This window comes from Corvus kubaryi, unplaced genomic scaffold (assembly GCF_017639235.1).
Source record: "Corvus kubaryi isolate FWS band 111438036 unplaced genomic scaffold, C.kubaryi_AGA036_p1.0 37256, whole genome shotgun sequence".
Lineage (NCBI taxonomy): Eukaryota > Metazoa > Chordata > Aves > Passeriformes > Corvidae > Corvus > Corvus kubaryi.
The window spans coordinates 2,652,329-2,676,296 of NW_024581076.1; the positions used below are offsets into that span (position 1 = coordinate 2,652,329).

Below are 23,968 nucleotides of genomic sequence, written 5' to 3' on the forward strand. Positions count from 1 at the left end.
AGGAAGGAAGGAAGGAAGGAAGGAAGGAAGGAAGGAAGGAAGGAAGGAAGGAAGGAAGGAAGGAAGGAAGAAAGGAAGGAAGGAAGGAAGGACTACACAAAGGAATTCTGAAGTCTTAGGTGGGCTGACAGGATCTAATAAAAACTGCATTTTCAGTGACTTAAGCTATCAGTGACCAACAGAGGAAACAAAGAGGATGGTGTACATTTATTTAAATGCATTTTATTTTGTATAGTTCAAAGGCACAGTGCTACTCAGTAAATAAACTAAACAACATGCAATAAGGCCTAAACACTTAAAGTCTTACAGTACATTTCTCCCAATGACCTATGTACTGCTGTAAAGAAGAAAAGAAAAAGTTTATATCTTAGGACATATTTAATCAAATACAGAATGCAAGTATTACCTCCTCACAGTAAATAAACTCAAGACATTGGCCATTTGAGGAGTTTCATTAGAGGTACTAAACAAGGAAAAAGAAATTATACAATTCCAAAGGAACAATTTACATTTCTGGTTTTTCAAAATATGATAATCCAAATCAAAATGGTGATGATAGTTATAATTTACTTTAAAGAATTTCATCAGCTGCTCATGTTTATTAAACTATAATTATGAGCTCAATTTTTCAAGAACTGTGGGTAATACTGCTTCCAGCATTTTTTAAGAAACAATGAGGGATGTTTAAGGTTGGTTGCTTTAAAATTTCTGAAAATTGGCTCCCTGGTAGAGCAGTGAAAAATAGATTTACAGTAATTAAAACATTCTAAATCACTAACTACCTGAAATACAATAGAGACATTACTAATTATGTCCTAAGATTTCACCTGAAATCTGAAAAATGTCAGATTTCCTGGCATTTCAAGTTGTTTGCTAAAAAATTATAAACATTAACAAGATCATTCCTGTTTTATCTCTTATGTGATCTGTACATTGAAATTTTTACCAATCTGCAGAAGACCTCATGCTTAAGCAATTTTGTATTCCAATATTATTTTTATTCTCAGCATATGCTTTGAGTTTTCTAGCTTGTGTGTGCAATTCTCTGAAATGAAGCTTGAGCAAATTTTCTTTAATACAGAGTGCTATGTTTTTACTTCTGTTCTGATTTAACAGCCTCATGTCTTCTGCAGAAACTTATTACTGTGGGGAAAACTTCAATAACTTGGATATTCTGGTTTGTTTCATTTTGTTTTTCCTTTTTGCACACAGTTCCAAAGACACCTCCAGCTAATGTAAGCGGCAGAAGTGGAAGGCGACATGAATTAGTAATAGCATGGGAGGTAAGGGACTTTTCTGTTTACAGGTTTTGTTTAATGTTAACTTCTTCAAGGACAAAGTAAAGAGTACTCTACTGGGTTTTCCTTACAACAAATCTTGTCAACACATGAACACAAAACACTGCTCTTAAATATGTTCTAAAATTTCAAAGTACTGTTCATTTTCATGAGGTTTGAGTAGAACACATTATGGCATCTGCTCCAAAGTTCTACTAATTCATCAGGCTTTTCTTCCTGATCTACAGTTTGGGTTTATTTGATTTTTCTGGAACTTATGCAAACACCCGATGAAATAATAGCTAAGAGAAGAGAAGAAAAGCCATGTAAATTTTTTTAAACTTCAATTAAGAAATAATTATTTTTAGTTGTTGAATAAAAATATGAAACTAAAGAGACTCTTGAGAACATATTTGTGGTGCAAGATGCAACACAGACATATGGTCATGCCAGTGGGCAGTTGGAGGAGTGGGAGTTGCTTTCTCTGCTAATCATAAAAAACAGTACAACAGAGACTTTTCTTAAGGAGATTCATCATAAACAGTTCCAGATTCATAAAAAACTCATATATACACGCACACATATATATGCCAATTTGAGGAGCAATTCAGATAGTAGGAGACACACCAAATTCTACTTGTTTCAACTGGCAAATTTAAGGATGTCTAAAGAGACTGCCTTCTGTTGGCACATCTGCCTTTTTCAACACCAGCTACCAAAGACAGCTGAGACAGAGCTGACTTCAGTTTGCTTTATACTCTATAAGGGTAAATATCAACATCTCACTTATGAGGAGAGAATTTGCTGAATCCCAAACAAAAATACCAGGTGGCTAGAACTGTATCTGATGTGAACAGACCTAACCCCAGTCCCTAATAAGATATATTAGTATGTGATATTCTTATTAAGTGTCTTTGTAGCATTTCGAAGGTGACTGGGTCGGGGGACTACTGGAGAGTGCTGTAACTCACACTCTGTCAAAGGCCAAAGTTTTCTTCCAAAGGAAACCAGAGCCCCAGGGGTGAGACGAGGTTACAAAGTCTGTCTTAATTTTGCATGACTTTTTTTTCTGGGATGTGCAGTGCACAGCTTCAGAAGGATGGGTAGAAAATTTTGTCTGCAAGTGGAGTGCCAGGTGATGAGACATTCACTTGAAATATGGAGGGGAGAGGATTCAGTGTTGGCTGTGCCCCGGCTCTGATTCATATGTCCATTAGCTGTATATCTATGATGGACATTTCAAGAGAGGTAGTTTAGACACCCATTTAGACACCCATAGATTTAATATGCAGACAGCTGTTAAATATAACCTAATCCCTAAACTAGTCCATTGACTTCATAAAAAATGTACGATACCGTTAATTTACTAATTAGCATGAAAAGTTCCATTCATTGAGTTAGACACGTAAGTTTTAGCTTTTGCAGTGCACAGACTCTAAAACAGATAAATCCCTTTTCTAACTGCCTGCTAATGTCAGATGAGACACAATTTAGGTGGCTAATTTCACAGGTGCTCTGAGGAAGGAAAAGCAAATGAGGTTTTTCAACCAAAAAAAAATTAAAAAACTTTTTGATAATTGGAACAACTTAGATTTATTACATTGCATCTTAAGCCTTAAGTTGAACCCTGGCCTTAAATCTCTGAGATTTAACACCTCATTTGGAACAGAATTTAGACAGGCTGGCACCTAAAACCCAAAGGAGTCCCACAATAGTACATATCATGCACATCATGTTACTCTCAATATATTGCTCTATATTTTTAACAAGGCCACTGCTAGGGGCTATTCCACTTAACTGGTTAAAGCATTAACCAAGAAGTGGGATATATAAAACAAAACATTTTTCTGAGCACAGGCGCTCATTCAGTCCTAGGACAATGACCTAAGTATGGCAATTAGTTGAGGAAACTCTCTTAGAATGTTCCTCTTTGGAAGCTATTGTCATTATGAGGACAAGTATAGTAAGTAAAATCCTATAATACAACTGTGACTTTTTTCTAAATTAATAAAACAGTGTCTGATCATAAGTATGTTTCTGAACTTAATTTTTCAGCCAGTGTCAGAAGAGTTTCAGAGTGGAGAAGGATTCGGATATATTGTAGCCTTCAGACCCAATGGAACGCGTGGGTGGAAGGAAAAAATGGTGACATCTTCAGATGCTTCAAAATTCATCTACAGAGATGAAAGTGTACCACCTCTGACTCCTTTTGAGGTGAAAGTTGGTGTTTACAACAACAAAGGAGATGGTCCCTTCAGCCCTATTGTGGTCATCTGCTCAGCTGAAGGAGGTCAGTTCAACATGAAGTTAAATTGCATATTGTGAGCAATATTAAGCCTTTCATATATAATGCATGCTCTTATAACACTCTTTTTAAATCTTAAATGAAAAATTTCTCTGCAGAAGTGCTAAATAAAAACAGGTTTTGCAGAGAAGGAAGTGAACTAACTTGCCAAGCTTACCTAGAAGGCAAGTAACAAAGTTTAGGAACAGACTTCAAGCCACATCAGTCACAATCAAAAAGAAAAAAGAAAAAAGAAAAAAGAAAAAAGAAAAAAGAAAAAAGAAAAAAATAACAGCCTTATTTTCATGAAAGTTCATCCTTAATATGAAATCATTAGCCTTAACTTTAGACAGGGTTTCTCTAACACTGAGCAAAGAAAGGATGCTATTTTCTATTGTTTCTGAGATTCATGATCCTTTTTTTGATGGGTTAATCAGACAACAGCTCGAAGACTAAATAAATTCACTTTTGAATGTTCATTTCCTGGTTAATGCATTCTAAAAGTGCACAGAAACAAATTTTGTTCTAATTTTTATTTCATTAGTAGAAAAGTTCTGACTTTGCATTAATGTCCCAGTCTTCAATGTGAATTATAGGAATAGCTCTCAAGAACAAATGAAAAATATTTCTTGAAATTTTCTATTGAGAATTGATATAAATTCTAAACAGTATTTTTTGGGGCAGAAAAGAAACAAAAACAACCAACAAGCACTAATTTGGACTAGTAAAAGAAGTTGTTCTGTTTTAACAGGACCCAGAGTATGGGAAAAAAAAGGCATGCACAAAAAAGGCAAATAAACGTTATCCACAAGAATATTTTGAGCAGCTCCATTACTGAAATTCATAAACTTCAGTGTTTCTTTACTATACTATCTTGAGTTATTCCACTGTCTCCTATTAAAGAGAATAAAATAAGCAGAGTCCTAGTGCAGATGAGAGGAATTTCATACTCTTTCTATGAAAAAGCAGTGTGAAGATAATAATATTTCATGTGAAGCTGGAAAACATTAAGTGTTATTTCATATTAGCCCACAATAAATTTATAATTTTGGAACCATGATGTAGCAGACACTGTCTACTACTATTCTCTCACAGTAATTAGAGGTGTTGGAGCTGCTGTTTTTGCTAAAAGCAGTTCCAGTAATTAGGTTTTGTTCCACTTTTTGAATCAGGATTACCAAATAGTCATATTTTTATAAAAACAATTTCATTTTAAACTGTAAAAATTACACAGTACAACTTGAAAATGGTTCATTTGAATTCCCTGATCCTCAATGAAAATTGATACTGTGAGGCCAATGTCGATGTTTTTATTTTTTAATAATTTCATCCTCTAAGCAGAAAGTTCATTGCAAATAAAGTTTTGCAAAGGAAGGGAGACAGACACTTTAATTTTTTTTTTAGTAGCAAACGATATTTTAACAAAAGCTGAATGCTGAATTGTAATAATGCATCCTTATACCTTTGTTTGTTATTCGAACAAGACTGGAAATAGAATAATTAGTAATATATAAACAATTTTTTCCTATCAGTCCTTTAATAAAATTAACTTTAAAATATGAACTTTACAAATGGTCTTAATAGAATATTAAAATTAACTTTTTCTAGAAACCAACTTTTCTGATTTTAATTCAGTAACTTGAAAGTACCTATCTATTATAGCTTTGCTAATTCAGTCTCTGTGTGTGTCTGTACATTAGACTTGTCTTTTGTAAGAGGAATTCTATGGGCCTAAATATTTTGCAAGACTTATATTTCAGGAAAACTATGGGATGCTGTGACATTACAGTACAAAATTAATTTATAAAAATATTTCCTCCAGAAAAACCCAAGGTAATATACTGAGAATTTAAAGGAGTAATGAAACAGTTTATTACAGCTAAATTCTGGGCAATATGAAGATTGAGGACAATAGACATTGGAGTTTGCTATGAAAATGGGGTACTTCTTTTGAAAGAGGTATGGACTGTCATGCTAAAGGAGCTAAACAACTGAAGGCACCATTTTTCAAGGATTTCTATTAAAGAGTAGATATTAAATAACAATTGACAGTACAATATATTATGGTCCTAGGGCTGATCCAGAAAACCCTTTGCTTACTTGCTTTTCATCACATATTCAATTCACTGCTCAGCAAACATCTAGAAAAAGCAATAGGATAAAAATATTAAAAATTATGGCTTTATGTTACATATTACAAGTTTTCCCTTATCTAGAAATGGATCTACTGTTGTTTAACGGTGTAACAAATTTGTCTAAGGAAGTCTAAAACATGTTGACTCTGCTAAGCACACTGGAAAATACAAAGAGTTTTCACAGGACAGATTCTGAACCATGAAGAAATCTCATATTTATTAAGAATGAATGCATCTCCTTTTTCTGTATGACTGTGACAGCATACTGTGTGCTTTCTGATTCACATTCAGAGCCCTTTTGTGGTGCCTCGGAGTTGTTCTTAAGCAAGAAACTTGGCAGGTGATGTTGAGTAACACAACAGACTGCCCTCTGATTACATAAAGTGATTCAGTCAGGCAAAAGGCTTAAAACATTGCCTTCTGAGTAAAAGAACTCAGAAAATTTGACCATTTGACCAAAACACTGAGCACTTTTTCAGAAGTAAATAGAGTGGCTAATATTTTTCTGTCTATTAAGTCAGATCATATAATAGAATCATAGAATCATTTGTGTTGGAAGGGACCTTAGATATCATCAAGCTTTAACACACTTTGCTGTGGGCAGAGAACCTTCCACTAGACCAAGTTGCTCAAAGTCCCATCCAGCCTGGCCTTGAACACTTTCAGGGATGGGGCATTCACAACTTCTCTGGGCAACTTGTTCCAGGGTCTCCCTACCCTCACAGTAATTAATTTCTAACAACTAATCTAAATCTCTCCTCTTTTAGTTTAAATCCATTCCCCCTTGTCCTGTTAATCTGTTTATCTGCCTGTGTAAAAATCTCTGCCTTTTTTATAAGCTTCCTTTAAGTACTGTAAGACTACTAGAAAGGCTCACTGGGGCCTTCTCTTCTCCAGGCTGAACAACCCCAACTCTCTCAGCCTGTCTTCATAGGAGAGGTGTTCCAGCACTCTGAACAACTTCATGTCCATCCTCTGGACCTGCTTTAACAGGTCCACATCTTTCCTGTGCTGAGGCCCCAGAGCTGGATGCAGCACTGCAGGTGGGGTCTCACCAGAGCAGAGCAGAGGGACAGAATCCCCTCCCTGGCCCTGCTGGCCACGCTGCTTTGGATGCAGCCCAGGATGTGGTTAGCTTTATGGGCTGCAAGTGCACATTGCTGGCTCATATACAGCTTTTCATCCATGAGAACTCACCTTCTTCTTTTCAGGGCTGCTCTCAATTAGTTCTTCTCCCAGTCCATATTTGTGCTTGAGACTGCCCCAATTCAGGTGCAGAACCTTGCACTTGACCTTGTTAAACCTCATGGAGTTCCCATGGGCCCACTTCTATAGCTTGTCCAGGTCCCCCTGGATGGCATCCTGTCCTTCAGGTGTGTCAGCTGAAGCACTCAGCTTGTTGTCATCTGCAAACTCACTGAGGGTGCCCTTGATTTCGCTGTCCATGTCATTGATAAAGATATTGAAGAGCACTGGTCCCAAGGCAGAGCCCTGAGGATACCACTTGTCACCAGCCTCCACCTGGACATAGAGCCAACAGATATTTAGAAGACAGAATTATACCAATGGTTGGTGGAGCATCAATGATAGTGGTGACCCAAAGTTGAAGAGGCAAGAAAGTCTTAACTGGTTATAGATACTTTCAGACCTTTTTCCTCCCTAACCAGTATTTTGACTTCTTAAAAATCATCACCAGAATATAGTTCATGGGAAAGACTGTCCAGGAGCTAAAAGTGAAAATGAATGTAATGGAAGAATAGAGAATAGTATGGACAATCAGTTAAAAAGGTTGTACAAAACTAGACATTTAACCCATGGAGATAAACAAGAAAGTACATGTGTGACTCTCTGGAAAAGGTGGCTTAATGCAGTAGTAAAGTTTGAAGGAGGAGCCTTTCCCAGAAACATTAGGAAAGGAAAAAAAAAGCAAGTAATCAAAGAGAAAAGAAAAAAATAGAGGTCAGATGTAAGGATGTATGAGAGCCAGGAAGCAGTTCTGAAGAGGGAATGAAGATGATGCTCAGAAGATGAAGGATAGAAAAAAGATGCACAATTACTTCAATAAGAAGGCAGAGCAGAAGGACACAGTAGACATTTCCATCACCAGGGAAGGACAAGCCCGAACCTTAAATGAAGAAAAACTTTAATAACAGAAAGAGACATGAGACCACATGGAGAGCACCACAAATCAGGCTACCTGCCAAGAGAAAGGTTGCAGTGTGCAGGCCTGAGGCTGAAAAGGATCGTGAACAGAACAGAGAGAAATCTTCTGACCATACTTTCTGTCAGGAAAATAAGGTATCAGATTCATGCTAGAACACACTGAAACAGCACTGAGTTTCAGTGCAGGTACAGATGATTTTTATCCACAGAAGAAAAAAAATTGTAAAGGCACTAGACACTGAAAATAAAGCAATGAACAAAAGCAATGTTATCACTGTTACAACATAAACATTTATGCATTCTTTTTTATTGATGACTGCATTCCACTTAAATACTGAGGTGCTAAGCATTCCAAGGTTACTAATACAATATTTCAGTATCAGGGAAAAACATATGCAATCTCTATGTGTGGCTTTAATTCACTGGAAAATGAAAACTGGGAAAATCACAAATATAGAAATGGAGAAGGAAATAAGAGTGTGAAAGTATGATGGCGAGAAGATGGAAAAGGCTGTGCTGATAACAGTGATGACCAGGCTGACTCTCTTTAACAGGCATGGCTAGACAAACTATGAGCTACACAGGAAAGACAAAGCAAAAGTAAGATGTCATAACATGCTGATGATGTGACAATGCATCAGGAAATACAAAACCAGTGTTTGGATAAAACAGAATAACCTTGGGTTCCATGTAATTTTGGAAAAGGGCAATCAAAAGAGCTGAAAGTGAAGCTAGAGGTCAGTTGCTGATTATACTGATCAATTAGGATGCTGAGAAATTGTTGATATATACTACAGAATGCTGTTATTTATGGGAGAATTTAGCTGTTCAGAGTAGTTTGGATAGTAAAAACTAATTAGTAAGGACTAATGACCTTGTGTTCTGGCTGTGCTAATTAGCAGATTCTTTATCCAGTACTGACTAAGTGAGAAGAAATAACAGTACAATAGCCTTGTTCTGATGAATAATTAAGACACTATAGAAAAGCTGATAATAACAAATAACAGTGGAACACATCATCGTTAAAAAGCAGGAAATTATTTTATTAACTGGAATTAACAGTTGAAACTAAAAATAGAAGTGTTTTGGAATGTCTCTAAGCCAAAGGTGTAACAGATATTTGAAGTTTTTATTGCAAGAAATGGTACATTTCTGAGACAGAACATTACATCTGAGGATCTATAGATATACCCTCTAAAGATATTCAGAATCAGTAAGAATCATACATAGTACAATCTAAGTAAAGGAAAGGATAAAAATAGCACAAGTACAGACAAAAAGTAAGTTTAGTTTTTTTAAAAGTTAGGAGAGTATATAAGGCATGAAAAACTGAAGTAAATAAGACATTGATATTATAAATAATCAAGGAATGGACAACAATAATGAACATCTTCATTTATTTTAAATAAATAAGATTATATAGACAGGATAGCTAGTAAGAATGTGAAAGTGAAATTTTTTACATCTGTAGTGAAAACGTCTGGTATTGTCAATTGTCAGAAATTCAATCTCTTCCAAATTAAACAATGCAGAATTTTCTATTCAAATGTACCATAAATAAAATTTAACCTGTTTTTCCACACATGGAGATGGGGTAGAACTTACACATAAAAAGATTCAAATGTTTTAATTTGTATCAGGGCATTATTCTGATAAAACTGTCACAGCCTGGGGCAGCCCAAATTTCCCAGAGTCAACATGGATGATGCCAACAGTGTGATGCTACAGGTAGCTGTATCTCCATGCTCAGGATGGTGCCTGGTCTCTCTGTTCCTATTTAGTTTGCAAGTATAGATGCAGCCTAAAAGCACAAGGATAAATATGAATTAGAGTACTCTACAGTATGGAAATAGGTGACAATATTAAAGGAAATAGAAATAAACTTCTGGAAGAAAGAAGGAACCCAACTGGTTTCAAGATGAGTTAGGTCTTTTATAAAGGGTTTTTTTGTTAATGATTTTCTCAATGGCTGATACAGGATCAGTTCTGTTCATTTCAGTACCTAATTTCTCCTTCAGGCACCTGACAGAATTATCTTCACAACAATTGAAAGATCTATAATTTTGATAAACAGAGTAGTGAATACTACTAAAAACTTCTATGTAGGAAATAGCCCTGAGCAGTACAGGTTAAAGCCTGAAGACTCTCATACTCCCTGTTCAAAACCTCCTGAGGGACTCCAGATGCAGTTCTGTAATATATACAAGATGCAATGATACTGCACAGAGGTCTTGTTCTTGCTTTGTATGGATTTGTGGTAATTCATCGAGCCAATGGAGATCCAAAGCTCTCAGTTATTTGAAAGGCAAAGGACCATACAAAAGCCTTTGCAATTTTTTTCTCTATATTTAGAAAAATAAATTACTAATTTCTTTTCATTGAGAGGAATTAATATGCAATTACACACTTTTTAATACAGCCTCAATGTCTTTAATTAAAATCTTAAATTTATGAAGTGAAATCCTGTGATTCATTTCATAGCTAAAGCTGAACTACTTGGGGTTTAGGTGAACCCAAAAACTAATAAATTGGCAGATTAGCTGTAAACTACTGAGGGTTATTTCCTGATTCTACTAGATGATCTGTCTGGAGAGATCCTGTGAAAGCTCAGCTAGAGCTGTCTCAAATGATTTTTTAAGGAATGAAATCACAGTCCTGACACACAGGAACTTATTAAGCACTCCTCTGATCAATGGCACTAGCCCCATGGGAAGGCAGATGTGCCATCAATATAATGGGCACATCCCCTCCTCAAGTGCTGAGGGTATCTCTGTCTGCCATGCCACTTGATGGAAACGAACCATTCGCATTCATGAAGGTGGCAACACCCCTCTGGTAAAGTCTTCATGGAATAAGGCAGCTCCTTTTTCCCAGGTGACACTCTGAAGTGCAACAAATCTGGGTTATTCCATAGGGAAGGGAGAGCCACAGCAGGATGTACACTGTGAGAAAGTGTGCAGGAGAGCATCATAACGGGAGAAGGCTTCAGAAGTTCTACCCAACAAGTAAGAATATTTCATCACTAAATCAAAAATATTCAGGGCAGAGGTCTTCACTGCTAGCTCATTCCAACACTCTTCTAACTTTTGTGTGTTTTAAAGTCCTCTGCAAAGGCACTGGTCAGAGAGTAGGAGAAAATAGAAAGGACTTGTGGAAAAGTGAGAAGTCTGAAGGCCTGTCCTGGAAACAGTAATCTTTTTTCTGCTATTGTGGAAACCGGGTATCTTTTCCCTTTGAGCATAAGATTCTGGGGGAAGTTTTATATCCTGATGGCAGCCATTTCACTGCAGATCTGGTGGAGTCCCCCATTTCTCAGGAACGGAAAGAGTTCACTGAAGGTTCTCTGATTTGGAAGATAGTCTGTGTGGCTATTTCTAGCAATGAAGCAAATGGTACCACTTTCTTTACCTACAGTTGACACAAGAGGTTTTCCTTCTGATTTATCTCTTGTGGGTTTTTCCACAGAGAGGCATTATCACAGAAATAGATCCCGGCTGAAATCCCAAAATCTCAACTATGAAGAACTGCCTGCAGTCATAATGCAATTGCTCAGACTGAGGTTCTTAGCTTCAAATAAGAGCTCAAGTTTTGAATAAGGCTACTTTGTAAAAATCTTTTTTGAAATCAAAGAACTGAACAGATATGAAGTGATTGGTTGAGTAGTCCTGGCTGAGGCTCTGTTCCACAGAAGAATTAAAACAACATAAATTTCAGTAGGCTCTTGGACTTGTTTTTGAAGGTAGATGATGTGGAAATCCTTAAGGATGAATATTTCAGAAAAACAGATCAGTTTACAGTCATAAATAGGTAAAACACACTGAGGGCTGGTAACTGATTCTTCTTTCTTTACTTTCCAGTGTCAAAATTCAGGATTCCCTCACTGAACATTAGATCAGTGCAATTAGTGTAAATGCATGTCCTGCCATTTTACAGCCATCCCAAAGACCTACGTATTGATCATGTTTCTTTAAAGTGTGATTGCAGCACAGGGAAAGACAATGTTTCATGGACATTGTGCACACGAGAATTTATTGTACTGCATCTTTAATTCAAACAGAGAATATTAAAGGGACTATTAAAGATGCTGGCCCTTTTGTTTTTTTCAAGAAGTATGACCTTAGGTAGACACCTATAGGTCTAGTGTAATGACAAGATCTGAAGAAAATAATATGATTATAACATCAGTGACCATAACAAGAAAAGCTAATGAACCTATCAAACTTATCATTAATTTTAGACACAGAGAATAAAGCATGACATTGGAGTGAACCACAGACTGTATTATATCACCAGAAATTATATGGTCCTCATCATATCTGAATCAATAAAAAGTGCTATTTAGTCTCCAAAAACTTTCAGACAGTCATAATGTATCTTATCCCCAAATATATAATTTCTGTTGTTCTGCTGAACACTATTCTCAGTGCCTAATATCAGTGAAACTGCAATGAATTATTTCTGAATATGCGAGAAATACACTTTCTTCACATAAAAAAAATCCAAACTATTTCCGCTCCATTTGTTGAAAATGATTTTTAAAAACATCAGAAAATATTCTATGTTTCTATTCAAGCAATATACAAACCACTCCTAGTAAGTGCTATGAAGAGGAAATGATACCTGCATTTATAGCAAATGTAAAGTCTGCCAACCAACATTTTGTGTACATCTCAAATTATTTATCCCACTGCAATCTTTTCTGACAACAAGGTAATTGCTTCAATAATACAAAAACTAGAAAATAGCTTTTGCCACACAAATCTTAGTAGTACATAAAATAGAAAGCAGGATATAACTGTTGAACAGAAAGTCATATTACGAGCAATGTATTTCTTCATAGTGCAATTCTTTCAGTATTGAATTTAAAAGATCATTTCTCTTATTCCTGAACACATTTTTTTTATTCTTTATTACTTAAAAAGTTCCAAACACATTTTATACTTATTAGTAATACTCATTGTTGGCAAACACTACTTTGGATCACATCAGAATTACTTCTTTTCTTCAGATGTAAATAAAAAAAGAGATCAAGAAAGAGTAACAAACATTGAAAGTCAGACATCAAAAAGGATGAAAAATTTATATGAGCCATGTCAAAAATATGTATAGGGCAACAGTGCTAGAACAACGGCTGCAATATGATCAGAGAAAGGAGGGTAGCTAATGAGTCAACACTGATGTTAGGTATCTTACATATTAGGTGGTTTGATCACTGAGAAAAATATATCATTTTATCTCAGGCTGTTCTGCAAGGAAACTCCTTGTCTGTAACCCTGTTAAACAAGTCCCAAAAAACCCCATTTTTCAGAAAGCTCTTTGATGTGTCTCCCTATATTATAAAACCAGGACCTCTGCCTGCCCTTCAGGAACAGATCAACACATTAGAAATGTAATGAGGAACATTAGGCCAAGGAAGAAATCGCAGGCTCTGTGACTCCAGGGGAATGTGAATTCACGTTTTTGCTGAGCAAGTGAACTACACCAGAAAGGTGGTGAACCACCCTATTGTGTGCTCCACAGTATAAATACAAGCCTTGCCTCCTCAGCTGGTCTTAAGAAAATCTTCAGTCATATTTATGTAATAAACCAAAAGACACACAAGATTTCCTTGACTCATATCCCAGTTTCAAACGAGACAATTTCTGGAAACTCGTCACTCCCAGTATACTGTAACAGGTGATACAAGTGAGTAGTGGGGTGCTCAATAGCCTGTCATGGCAAATCTCTGGGGACATTTACCAATGTCCCAACCACTGAAAGAAGCTGGGCCTCTATAAAGTGTGTGTTGATGTGAAAGTACAAAGGCAAACACGCCTATGACAACACTGTTGGGGAAGTGTGGTACATAAAGCATCCTACAGCCCTGTGCTTCCAGTGAGCACCCTGGCCATACCCCAGCATCACCAAAGGACACCCAGCCTTGCTGGGCGACAAGAAGGGTCCTCTGTTCTGGATAACCAGGAGGTCAGGACTGCAGAGTGTCTTATGAATAGCATGGAGATAGAAACACGAACAGAGGGCCAAAGGTAACAACACAGGTAATCAGAGGGACAAACCATAGGTCTTGGTGCCTTCATAAATAGTAAATGCTTCACAGCAGAGAGAAGGTGGGACATCCCAAACACTGGTGCCTGTGACTTCAAGGACATAATAACATAGTCCTAAAAAAAATCTTTTACACTGCATTTCACTACAGTGCTAGGTATCATTTCCTACTCAGTATTGCCCCAGGGCAGGACTGACTGAGCACCCTAGCGAGGTATTGCTCATCCTGAGCTGACAGAATGGCACTAAGAAGCCACAAATAGAATGAATGCTCCATTTACTGCTGCAGTTAGGGCTGTGAAAGAGGTGTGTGAGGCAGGGGACATATACACAAATATTAAAGCTTTTTTAAAGAATCACAGACAAGAGATTCTTTCACAGTTTGCTGCACTCATCATCAGTGATGAGATATTGATGCAGCTTGACACAAATAAAGAAATACAACAATAATAATCTCTTCATCTTGTTCAGTTTTTCATGTTCCCCCTAAATGTCATACCTTCTTGCAAGTATTAAGGTAGAATAAAGGAAGTAAATGACAGTTTCAGACAGAGTGTTTTTGATAAATACAAGCTGTTACAGTGGAGGTTTATTGTTTCAATTTTTCTTAATACAGAACCCACTGCTGCTCCCATCGATGTCAAAGCTACGAGTTTGTCTGTATCAGAGATTCTTGTTGCGTGGAAACATATTAAAGAAAGTCTAGGAAGACCACAGGGATTCGAGGTATGAACACAGGATATCATAATGAGAAGTCTTGTTGCTTTTGCCAGTGTTGCATTCTGTTAACGTGTGAAGTAGTGAAACTTCAATAGGAATTATGCTCATTTTAGCAGACGAACCACTAGCTGTGGAACAACAGTCCCAGCTGTAGCACCGGAACATTTTATATTTATTTGTGCTTGAAAACTGTTCAACACCAGCTCTTATAACATCTCTTTGTCACTTCAAAAAGAGCTGAAAGAACTGCAAGTGACCCAGCATGCATCATTCACAGGCTGGGAAAAATTAGGTATTGACTGTTTCCAGCTCTAAGCGACCAGTTCAAACTTGTTATTTACTGACAGCAATCAGCACAGAGAAAGGAGAGAGCCTCTGCATCCATATGCTCTCAACCCGCAGTGGCCGAGGGACATCTGCTGGGCAGACCATAACAATGGGTTGTCAGGAGGGGAAGCAGCAGCTGCACGGTCCATGAGTAAAACTCTGCTTAGAGACAGCCCTTCCTGGCTTAGGAGAGTGAACCAGCCCTGGCAAGGGACCTCCTTGCACTTTTGGATACAGTTTACAATCCAAACCTCAGGAACAGATCAGATCTAGCAGTACACCTATCTATTCTTTCGAGACAGCACAACCCACCCTGACCTTGTGGATCAGGCTATGATGATCCTCATGAAATAGTCCAGCTAAACAAAATTAACTGATTTTGGGATGCAGGTTATTTGTCCTGCTTTAGACCTTTAGACAGTGCTGACTCATTCCTGATTTTCTACAGTAACACTGAAAAGAGGATAAACGTAGGTCTGAGGAAGACACCAATCATATGGGTGTCTAAAGATATCTTGTGATGTACTAGCACAGGATGTCTCCCTGGTAGCATGTCTGGGCAAACCCAGGGGCTGGTGACCATCACTGATAGCCTTTGGAAGGAAATGTAGGTGTCTGAGCAGCACCAGAGCCAGCACATTCTCCAGCTCAGCCTCAGGCTGGGCTGCCATGACCAGGACAGAGCATTTACCCCATAGCTCAGATGCAGCCAGTTAACAGGTTTTTAGCTGTTTCTGTAAGCTGTTCATATATTTGAGAGCAGTATCTTTATTAATATCTAGCACAGTCCAAATGGGCTCTGACTTTGGCATGTCCCCTCAGGTCTAGCATTTGTTCACATCTTTTTCCCTCCTACGTCTCCATGCTGAATTCTGATAACCCTCTGTCAGTTTTCTTTCACTGTTCTTTTCTCCCATTTCTTCCTTACGTTAAATATGTTTCTATTCCTTTGCACATAGCTTGCTTCACGCAGTGAAAGTGATATTTGACCATTTTACCTTTAAACCTGCTATCTATAAAGAGAACAAAACTGTATCTGATAGAGATGATATTCATCTTGCAAATACTATTTCTCTCCATGTTGAAGTATTCCACTTGTTATTAACCTGACTTCAATCTTGAGACCAGTCTTCTATCATCTGAAATAACTTGAACCCTCTTTTTTTTCTTTTCAGAAAGGTGGCTGGTTTGTTATTTTTTTCTCAGATATCTTAACATCTTTTAAATTATACCTACTGTTTTCACTCTTACCCTCATTCCATTGATCAAAATTATTCTCAAAATATTCTATTAACTTTGCAATACATATTTTAAAATAAAAAATAGATTTTCTTTCTAAAATTGAAATTTGTTTCCCCAGAAACCTATTCTTTCATAATGTGAACGGATTTTGCATTTACCTGCTCGTCACATAGCATTTCCCTTAGCTCTGCAGGTGTGTCCTGGCAGTAGATGGCTGTTACAGGTAGGACAGTGGGCTTGCTTTGTGTCAGAGCACTTGGAAAGTGCTCTGACCTTTGGAGTTTAGCATACTCTGATCCAAAGAGTAATACTTGCCAGCTCTGTGTCTCTTTTACTCAGGTACAAATTTGAAAATGCCCATTGATACAGGAGAAGTTATTAACAGTGAACTTTATTAATAATTTGGCTCCTCACCATGCTGCATACCAATTTTAAGATTCTAGCACGAAGATTACAGAGTGAATACTTCAAACCAAGGACCTGCAGTTGACGTAACAAAAAAATTATATATAAAAATACTTCACTGCTCCCTTCTACCTCCTTCCCTGAAGGAATTAGAGGAGCCTTCTAAATAGTAATACCTTTTAAGGTGCTGCTTTTATCTGGGGAGATAAGGGTGTTTTTTTCTCCATACCCCACCCGTCCCTATCCTGCCCTTTCCGTCTTTATTCATTTAGCCAGAATTCCTCTGCCCACTTTCTGACACACACAATTCTTTCATGGAGTAGTTTGCTCTTTTCTGTCTTCACAGGAATAACTACAATCTGAGCAGCACTTACTCAATAAACATAAAAGTAAATGTTGCTGTTCTGCATTATTCAGCAGCAGAGAATACCATCTATGGATGGTATTGCTAGACATTTTCAGTTCCATTTTTGGGAAGGATTTAATCAAAAAGGAGGTAATGAATTATAGGATCAGTATAGTGAGTCAGTGCGTTACATTGTTCACTTAAGTACACTAAGTCCACACTATCAGCCCAATTTTCCTAACATACTGACAGTTTGCCTTTCAAGCATCCCCATTCTGCAAAAAGGAAAGGAGTTTGTGTAGGAAGACATTGGGGCTAAAATCCACCCCCCCCCCAAAAAAAAACTTTGAAGTACAGAACAGCTTTATCTTTTCCATATGATTTACTTTCTTAAATTCTCTTTCACTTGTGAAGACTCCTTATTCCAAAACTGATTCTGAAAGTTCATCATTTTTACAGTGCACTGAACAACAAAGCCTGTAGTAGTCCTTTAATCCACAAAAAGCAAATAGATAATGTAGAGAAATCCAGTAATTTGTATAAAAGGATGACTGAATTGTCTTTTTTGGTTTTTTAATTATTTCCTAATGCAGAATTATTGTGGACCACAAGTAAAGAGTTGCCCTCAATTCAAACAATGGAAAACAATCCAACTAGCCACTTGGTTTTCATGTCTCAATTCGTATTCTGCCTGTGGTCATCACAGCAGTGACAACCTCCTACACAGTCTTCACATTTCTGGCCTTTTGGCAACAACGTTATAAAAGGGGCAGCTATTTTCTTAACACTTGAATGTTTGGGTTTTAATCAACAAAAGTGACAGAATATTTACTACATGTGGACAAATTCTCAGTGACCCACTTTCACTCTGGCCCTGTTTGCACTTTGTACTAAGGAGTAATGAAAGGCAAAGGAACTTGTCCAGTTTCACATTGTCATCCTTGAGAGGCAGTGTTAACTGTTATGTCACATGAGTTTTATGCAAGGTTTGCTGCACTCATTTGCATCTTCCAAAGCACATATTATTCCTAACTTCAGTACAGGTTTGTCAGCTCTCTGCCCTGCATAAATATATGCCAGTTACAGTCTGATGAAGTAGAAGTAGCTCAAAAACTTTGTCGGAATTGTGGAAAAATATAGTGTGTTGTTCATACTTATTGTTTGGAATCTATAAATTGAAGGTTATAAAACCTATTTGAGCCTGAGGCAAGATTTTCTTTGTTGTTCACTACTGGTCAGGAATGAAAACAGAAAGAAAACTGACTGGAGGAAGAGATATTTTGGGTTTCTTGTTTCTTTTCCAGAAAGACAAGGCTAATACTTAGGTATAAATGACAAAGCTCATGTCTTTTTTGCTGGAATTCCTCCAAGGGATAGGAGTTTGGCTAATATAATCAAAAGATCAACTTGAAGCAAACAAATAAACAAAACCCAAAAATAACAAAAAAATTTTTAAAAATGAAAAAAAAGAAATCATGAATGTCATTTTCAGAGAGGATTACTTGATGTAGTAACTTGATTTACCATATGATGTCTTTTCAAAGAGAATTACTCAATATTTTGCTGCTTCTTAGCTGCACTTTATCTATTTTTATAATGGAACAGATAATTATATCTACATGGTACTGGATTTTATTTATGTATTTATTTATTTTTATTTACTGAAGTACACATCGAGGTAATTTAGAAACAGCATATGGATATTTTAACAACAGCCTGGAAAAGCAAGACAGAAAAAAAAGAACTCATGGTTCTCTTGCCTGAATACCAATTTAACAGACTCACTTTTGGAATTAATGAATTTTCCCAAACACAAAATTAACAATTGGATGGGTTTATATACGAGTCAGTTTCACCTATGTAGCTACACTTATTCTGATTCAAACCCCTCCAAAGTCCTGAAGACTCGAATCAGGAGTTTATAGCAGAGCAGTACTACTGCTTCTCATGCCCTCAAAGTATGTATCACAGCCCAGATCTTTCATGAGGGCTTCAAGAGTGCAATATCCTTTGCAATGTCCATATCATGAGTTGATTTTTACAATTATCAATGAGTCGTGAACTGTTCAGGGGTTTTATTACCTAAAATCACAAAACTTAGATAATTATTAATTTTTCATAAGAAAATGCAACTAGATATTTCACTATGGTCCTCAAGGTTGAGGTACAATATCAGTTTCCATCCCATGGGTCTCCAGGACCATGTGGACAGAGTACCTGAGGAAAGAGGTAGAGAATGCAAGTTGCTGCAGAGTGCAGGAGTACTGCACAGTTTTGTTTCTTCTTTTAAATCAATTTTCTTCTTTTAAAGAAATTGTTTAGGTGAGAGGGAAGGAACTGAGGTTGATTGACATTTTTGGAGGAATCTCTCATCTTGTTCTGAACGACAGTCACACAAATGTCTTGAAATTATACAAAAAGCACCTCTTGTGTCCTAAGAGCTCTCTTATACCATTGCATCAATATTTACATGCCTTCCATCTGCCAGTTCAGGGAAGGTATAGGTTTTCTGATAATGCTAATTAAAATACTTTTTATGAAATCCGAATTACAGTGTAGGTTTTCTCAGGGCTAGCAGCAGTTCTTTCAGCTCACCACTCTTTCTGCCCTAGTACTTTCTATACTCTGAGATCTCTTCAAGTCTATTTTCAATTATGTCAGTGCTGTTGAGGTTGATAAGTGCTCGAAGAGCCCAAGAAAGTTTGTGTACTTTGTCCACTTTGATTCATTCTACTTAATTTAGGCTCTTACTTGATATGCTTTATATGTAGCTTTAATTTTATGTGGTCATCAGAAAGAATATCCAGCCAACAACTCTGACTTTACTGCATTTAGTGAAGAGGACCTGCAATTAGATCAAATTAAGTTATGGCAAAGAATGCATAACCTAGAAACCAACTTAGGGAAAAGAGCAGTATCATTTAAGATACTTTTTAACCTAAAACTTCAGGGAAGTAGTTTGTAACTATCAGAGGTAGAAAAATTTTACACAGAAATATTTTTTTTTTTACCAAGATTTGTTTTTAACTATTGCTTAACCCATGATCAGAGCAAAGCAGGTTGCTCTTCTCCAGCTCAAAAGCATGGGTCTCTGGGAATCAGGTACCAAAGCTTACTATTCTTTGGCTTAAAACAACAGAAAGGCCAGCAAAAATGTAAAATCTCACAAACAAGAATGCATTAAACAGACAAAATGCTTTCTTCTCCCTTTTTTCTTTCATTTTTCAAATATGGGCTACTTTTTTGTGATTTATGCTTCATGCTATTATCAATATTCAAAGTTATCATTAATGAAAACCTGTTTTGTATTATAGATCCCTTCTGAGAACTATAAATTAAGGTTACAGAAAATAAGATTTAAAAAAGAACCAGCAAAGGCAGAGCAGTATAAATAAACAAACTCTCTTGTTTTAAGATATATGTCCTGCACTTTTAAACATCAGAAGCATCTTCATTTCAGTTCAAATCAATGTAAATTCCCATCTACCTCAGTCAACAATCATTGGAAATTTCTTTGTTTCATAACTACTTCTTCTTTTAGTTCCTTTGGTCATCAACAAATGGATGCATATGTTACCACAAAAAAAAAAAAAATGAGACCAAAATTAATTCATGAACACTTCATTAACATGAGACGTGGTGTGTCCTGTGAATAAACACAGCTATTTAAAATTTTGCTCCCAGCTTTCTGGAAAAAGGAGAAAAAATTCAGTTATATTTCCACTCCTTCTACTGTTCACCTGTGTAAGCTTAGTCACCTCACTTTTCCTTTCTGACCATTTGCTTGTTGGATCCCCAGCAGACTGCACTATCTGGATGATGGGGTCTCCAGGACACATTCCCTCTCACTGCCTGTTCATACAGTGCTCAGTATTGTGCAGTTCTCACCATTGTAGCATAAAATTTGCAAAGATACATCACAAATGAAAGGATCTGACTGCTCAAGACATACTAAGCATAGGAGATTCAATAGTAGGATGTGAATAAATGGTTATTGGTTCCTTTTTCTTTTCAAGAAAAGAAAACTGATTCTGAATAGGTGTTATTTCAGATATCAGTAGCTTTGGTCAGGTATTCATCCAGCAAAATACCTCAGTGAATAACACTTATTTCAGAACAAGTAGTGACTGCTGCTAGATTTGTGAACTGAGCTGTAATTCATCTCAGAATTAAAGCAACAGCATTTTAACATGAGATAATGCAGGTGCACACACACATGCAAAAGATATTTACTTGAATTTTAGAGTTGAAAGAGTGGACTGTGAGCTGACACAAACTGATATACCCTCAATCAAAGTTAACATAGGCAATTTTCTCAAGTGAAGATAGGACCTCAAATGTATATTTTTGCACCCTGTTTTTTTCTGATTTTTTTTATGGCATTCCTAGTGCAATTATAAAAGGTCAGCATTGTGCTTGTTGGTCTCATTTTCCTGTGAACCCCTTGTTTTTTTTGGTTCTCCATTTCCTGGGAGACATTCTCAAGAGTTCTGTATTGTCTGTGACCTTTTATCTCAGAGGAAAAGTTATCCAGATACAATGTAAATAACTTATTAAGAAATAACCAGTTTCACACAAAAGGTCAAAATGTAGAAGAAATGCAAGTAGATCTCGGCATGAATAACAGTAAGCTGAATATAGGTCTTTGAATGGCATGTTAGTGACATCTCCTGTTAGGGAAAATAGGGGCCCATGAAAAATGCCTTGCCTGTGTATCTTACCCGGATACATTCAAAACAAACAGTACTGCTTTTCTCCAGTTATGCCCGGCAAATACCTGGTCCCTGAGAAAAGAGACTGGCCAAATTCTCAGCTCAGCTCAGCTTTATAACCCCATTGAGATCATGATACATTTAGTGAACATAACCAGAAAACAAGAATTAAGAATGACCAAGATCATTTAGGGGTTCATTTTATGTCTGAAAAGGAAGGGCATAAACATCCTAAAAGTTCATTTACCAGAAACCTGATTGTATCCAAGAACTAAGACTGAATGCACTTCCTTCTTTTTCTTCTGTTAAGATTTTTCAGATGATTGAAACATTTCCGTCATTGTTCTGTCATTGCCTATTCATTGGACTGATACGAAATCTCTTGGCTTAGAGTTGCACCAGGCCAGGAAGAGAATATTGATCAGAACACTTCTTAACTGATGTGGTCAGTGTTTTCCAGGGGGAAGGTAGATATTCTGGTGACCTACCAGATGATGAGCTCTCATTGAATGGTCTCCTTCAATGATGAGCTCTCCCAGCCAAAGTTCACCCTCTGCTCTTCTGTCCTATAGTAACCTCTTCTTCTGCCAGTACACAGCTATTCCATGTACTTTGGGTCACACCACGATTTTCCAGGTCTTGCCGTTTTGGAAAAGTGAGCACTGCATGGCTTGAGGTCAAGCTGCAAATCCCATATGGTTAAGTGGCCTGATGATCAGAAAAAGGCACAAATGGCAAAATTATCCTCCACGGGATAACAGGTATAAGCATCTGGAAGCATGAGCTTGCCAGGTGCCTATATTAATCCTTCATTTGGTTCCTTGTTGGCAGGTTGATTACTGGAAAGACATGCAGCAGGAAGAAGCAGCAGAAAAGGTCAAAACAGAGGGAAATGAGTCATCCATCCTCCTGACAGGATTAGAAGGAAACACATTATATCACCTAACAGTGAGGGCATACAATGCTGCAGGGTATGGACCACCTAGCACTGCTGTGCATGCAGCAACCAAGAAATCCCGTAAGTAATCTCAGTACCTTTGCTGAAAGGGAGAAGTCAAGGAGGAACCTCTGTCCCCTTGGATTTTTATTTAATAAGAGTGTATAATAATCAAGAATCATGTATAGCTTTGATTTATGGCTTTGCTTTGATGTTTAGACATTAATTCATATGACTTTGCATTCATAACAAAGGTTATTTTCCTAGAAAACAAGGCATTTTGTACAAAGGGAGAGAAAAGCGTTGAAGTTCATAAGCTTTGTGGAATTTATGGGGTGGGTGGAATAAATACACTATAATCTACTAAATTACACTACTGTTGAAAAAAAAATCTTAAATGTTTCATCTAGAGTTGGGAGCCTGCTAACACTACCAGTTTTAAATGTAATGAAAGATTAAAATATTTTTCTTTTGGTTTTAAAGAAACTACCTATAAAAATATGTATATGAACATGTTATTTTTTTCTTCTCAGCTCCCAGCCAACCACCAGGCAATATTATGTGGATACAGGATGGCTCACATGTGTCTCTTGGGTGGGAGCCAGTCAGACCTCTAGCTAATGAATCTGATGTAATGGGATACAAGGTCAGTGCTTCCCTATCCTAGCTCACCTTTCTCTCTTCCAAGCAACTGCTCCTCTTCTTTGTTGGCTTTTTTCCCTTTCTTGCTCCTCTGTGCAAGTAAAGCATTCTATACAGACTGTCTCCAATCAGTTCACCATGCAAACCAATAAATAAAATTAAAATGAGAGAAATGACCCAACATATTTTTGTGCTGTGATTTTCAAATACTGAACTCTATCTGATTCCCCTCTATCTGAAGGGGTCACTCCATCATCTCTGAGTCAGCAGTGGCTATTAATAATATCAGACTGCAATGAAATTCCTAATAACTCTTCAATTCAACTGTATTTGTTGTAGGATTTAGAGAAATGAACAATAATGAGACATCTTTCATTTACATTAAAATTAATATTTTTATGAAGCAGAAATACTTCAGTTTGTTTTGTGATCATGTTGGTGATGTTCAGTATCAGTGATGGTAACATCTGGAATTTCAAGTTTGAAGATTAAAATCCACATTAACACATAACAAGTCATATAGAACAGAATTCACTGCAATACCTTAAATCAACGTAGAATGATTTCAGTGTTTTTAGAGAGGTGTGGGGTTTAGGTTTTTTGAAGCCCATATCAAATCATTTCTATAGACTATAATCTCATATCTCCTCTAATACATCAGGAAATATCACCAAGAAAAGGTAAAATGGTTCAAATAAATCAGAAACTGTTCTAACCTTTATGAGAATAGTCA

The 23,968-nt window shown here is 36.9% G+C and overlaps 1 protein-coding gene across 6 annotated transcripts in view; it reads left to right on the forward strand.

Moving 5' to 3' along the window:
* The window catches only part of CNTN5 (contactin 5), a 619,355-nt gene that overhangs the window by 590,018 nt on the left and 5,369 nt on the right, over positions 1–23,968 (forward strand). For all 6 annotated transcript variants that reach the window (XM_042023751.1, XM_042023752.1, XM_042023755.1 and 3 more), the window contains 5 exons: positions 1,213–1,283; positions 3,333–3,567; positions 14,521–14,630; positions 22,488–22,674; positions 23,127–23,239. In XM_042023751.1, coding sequence (XP_041879685.1) covers positions 1,213–1,283; positions 3,333–3,567; positions 14,521–14,630; positions 22,488–22,674; positions 23,127–23,239 — 716 coding nt within the window. The remainder of the gene's footprint in view (positions 1–1,212; positions 1,284–3,332; positions 3,568–14,520; positions 14,631–22,487; positions 22,675–23,126; positions 23,240–23,968) is intronic.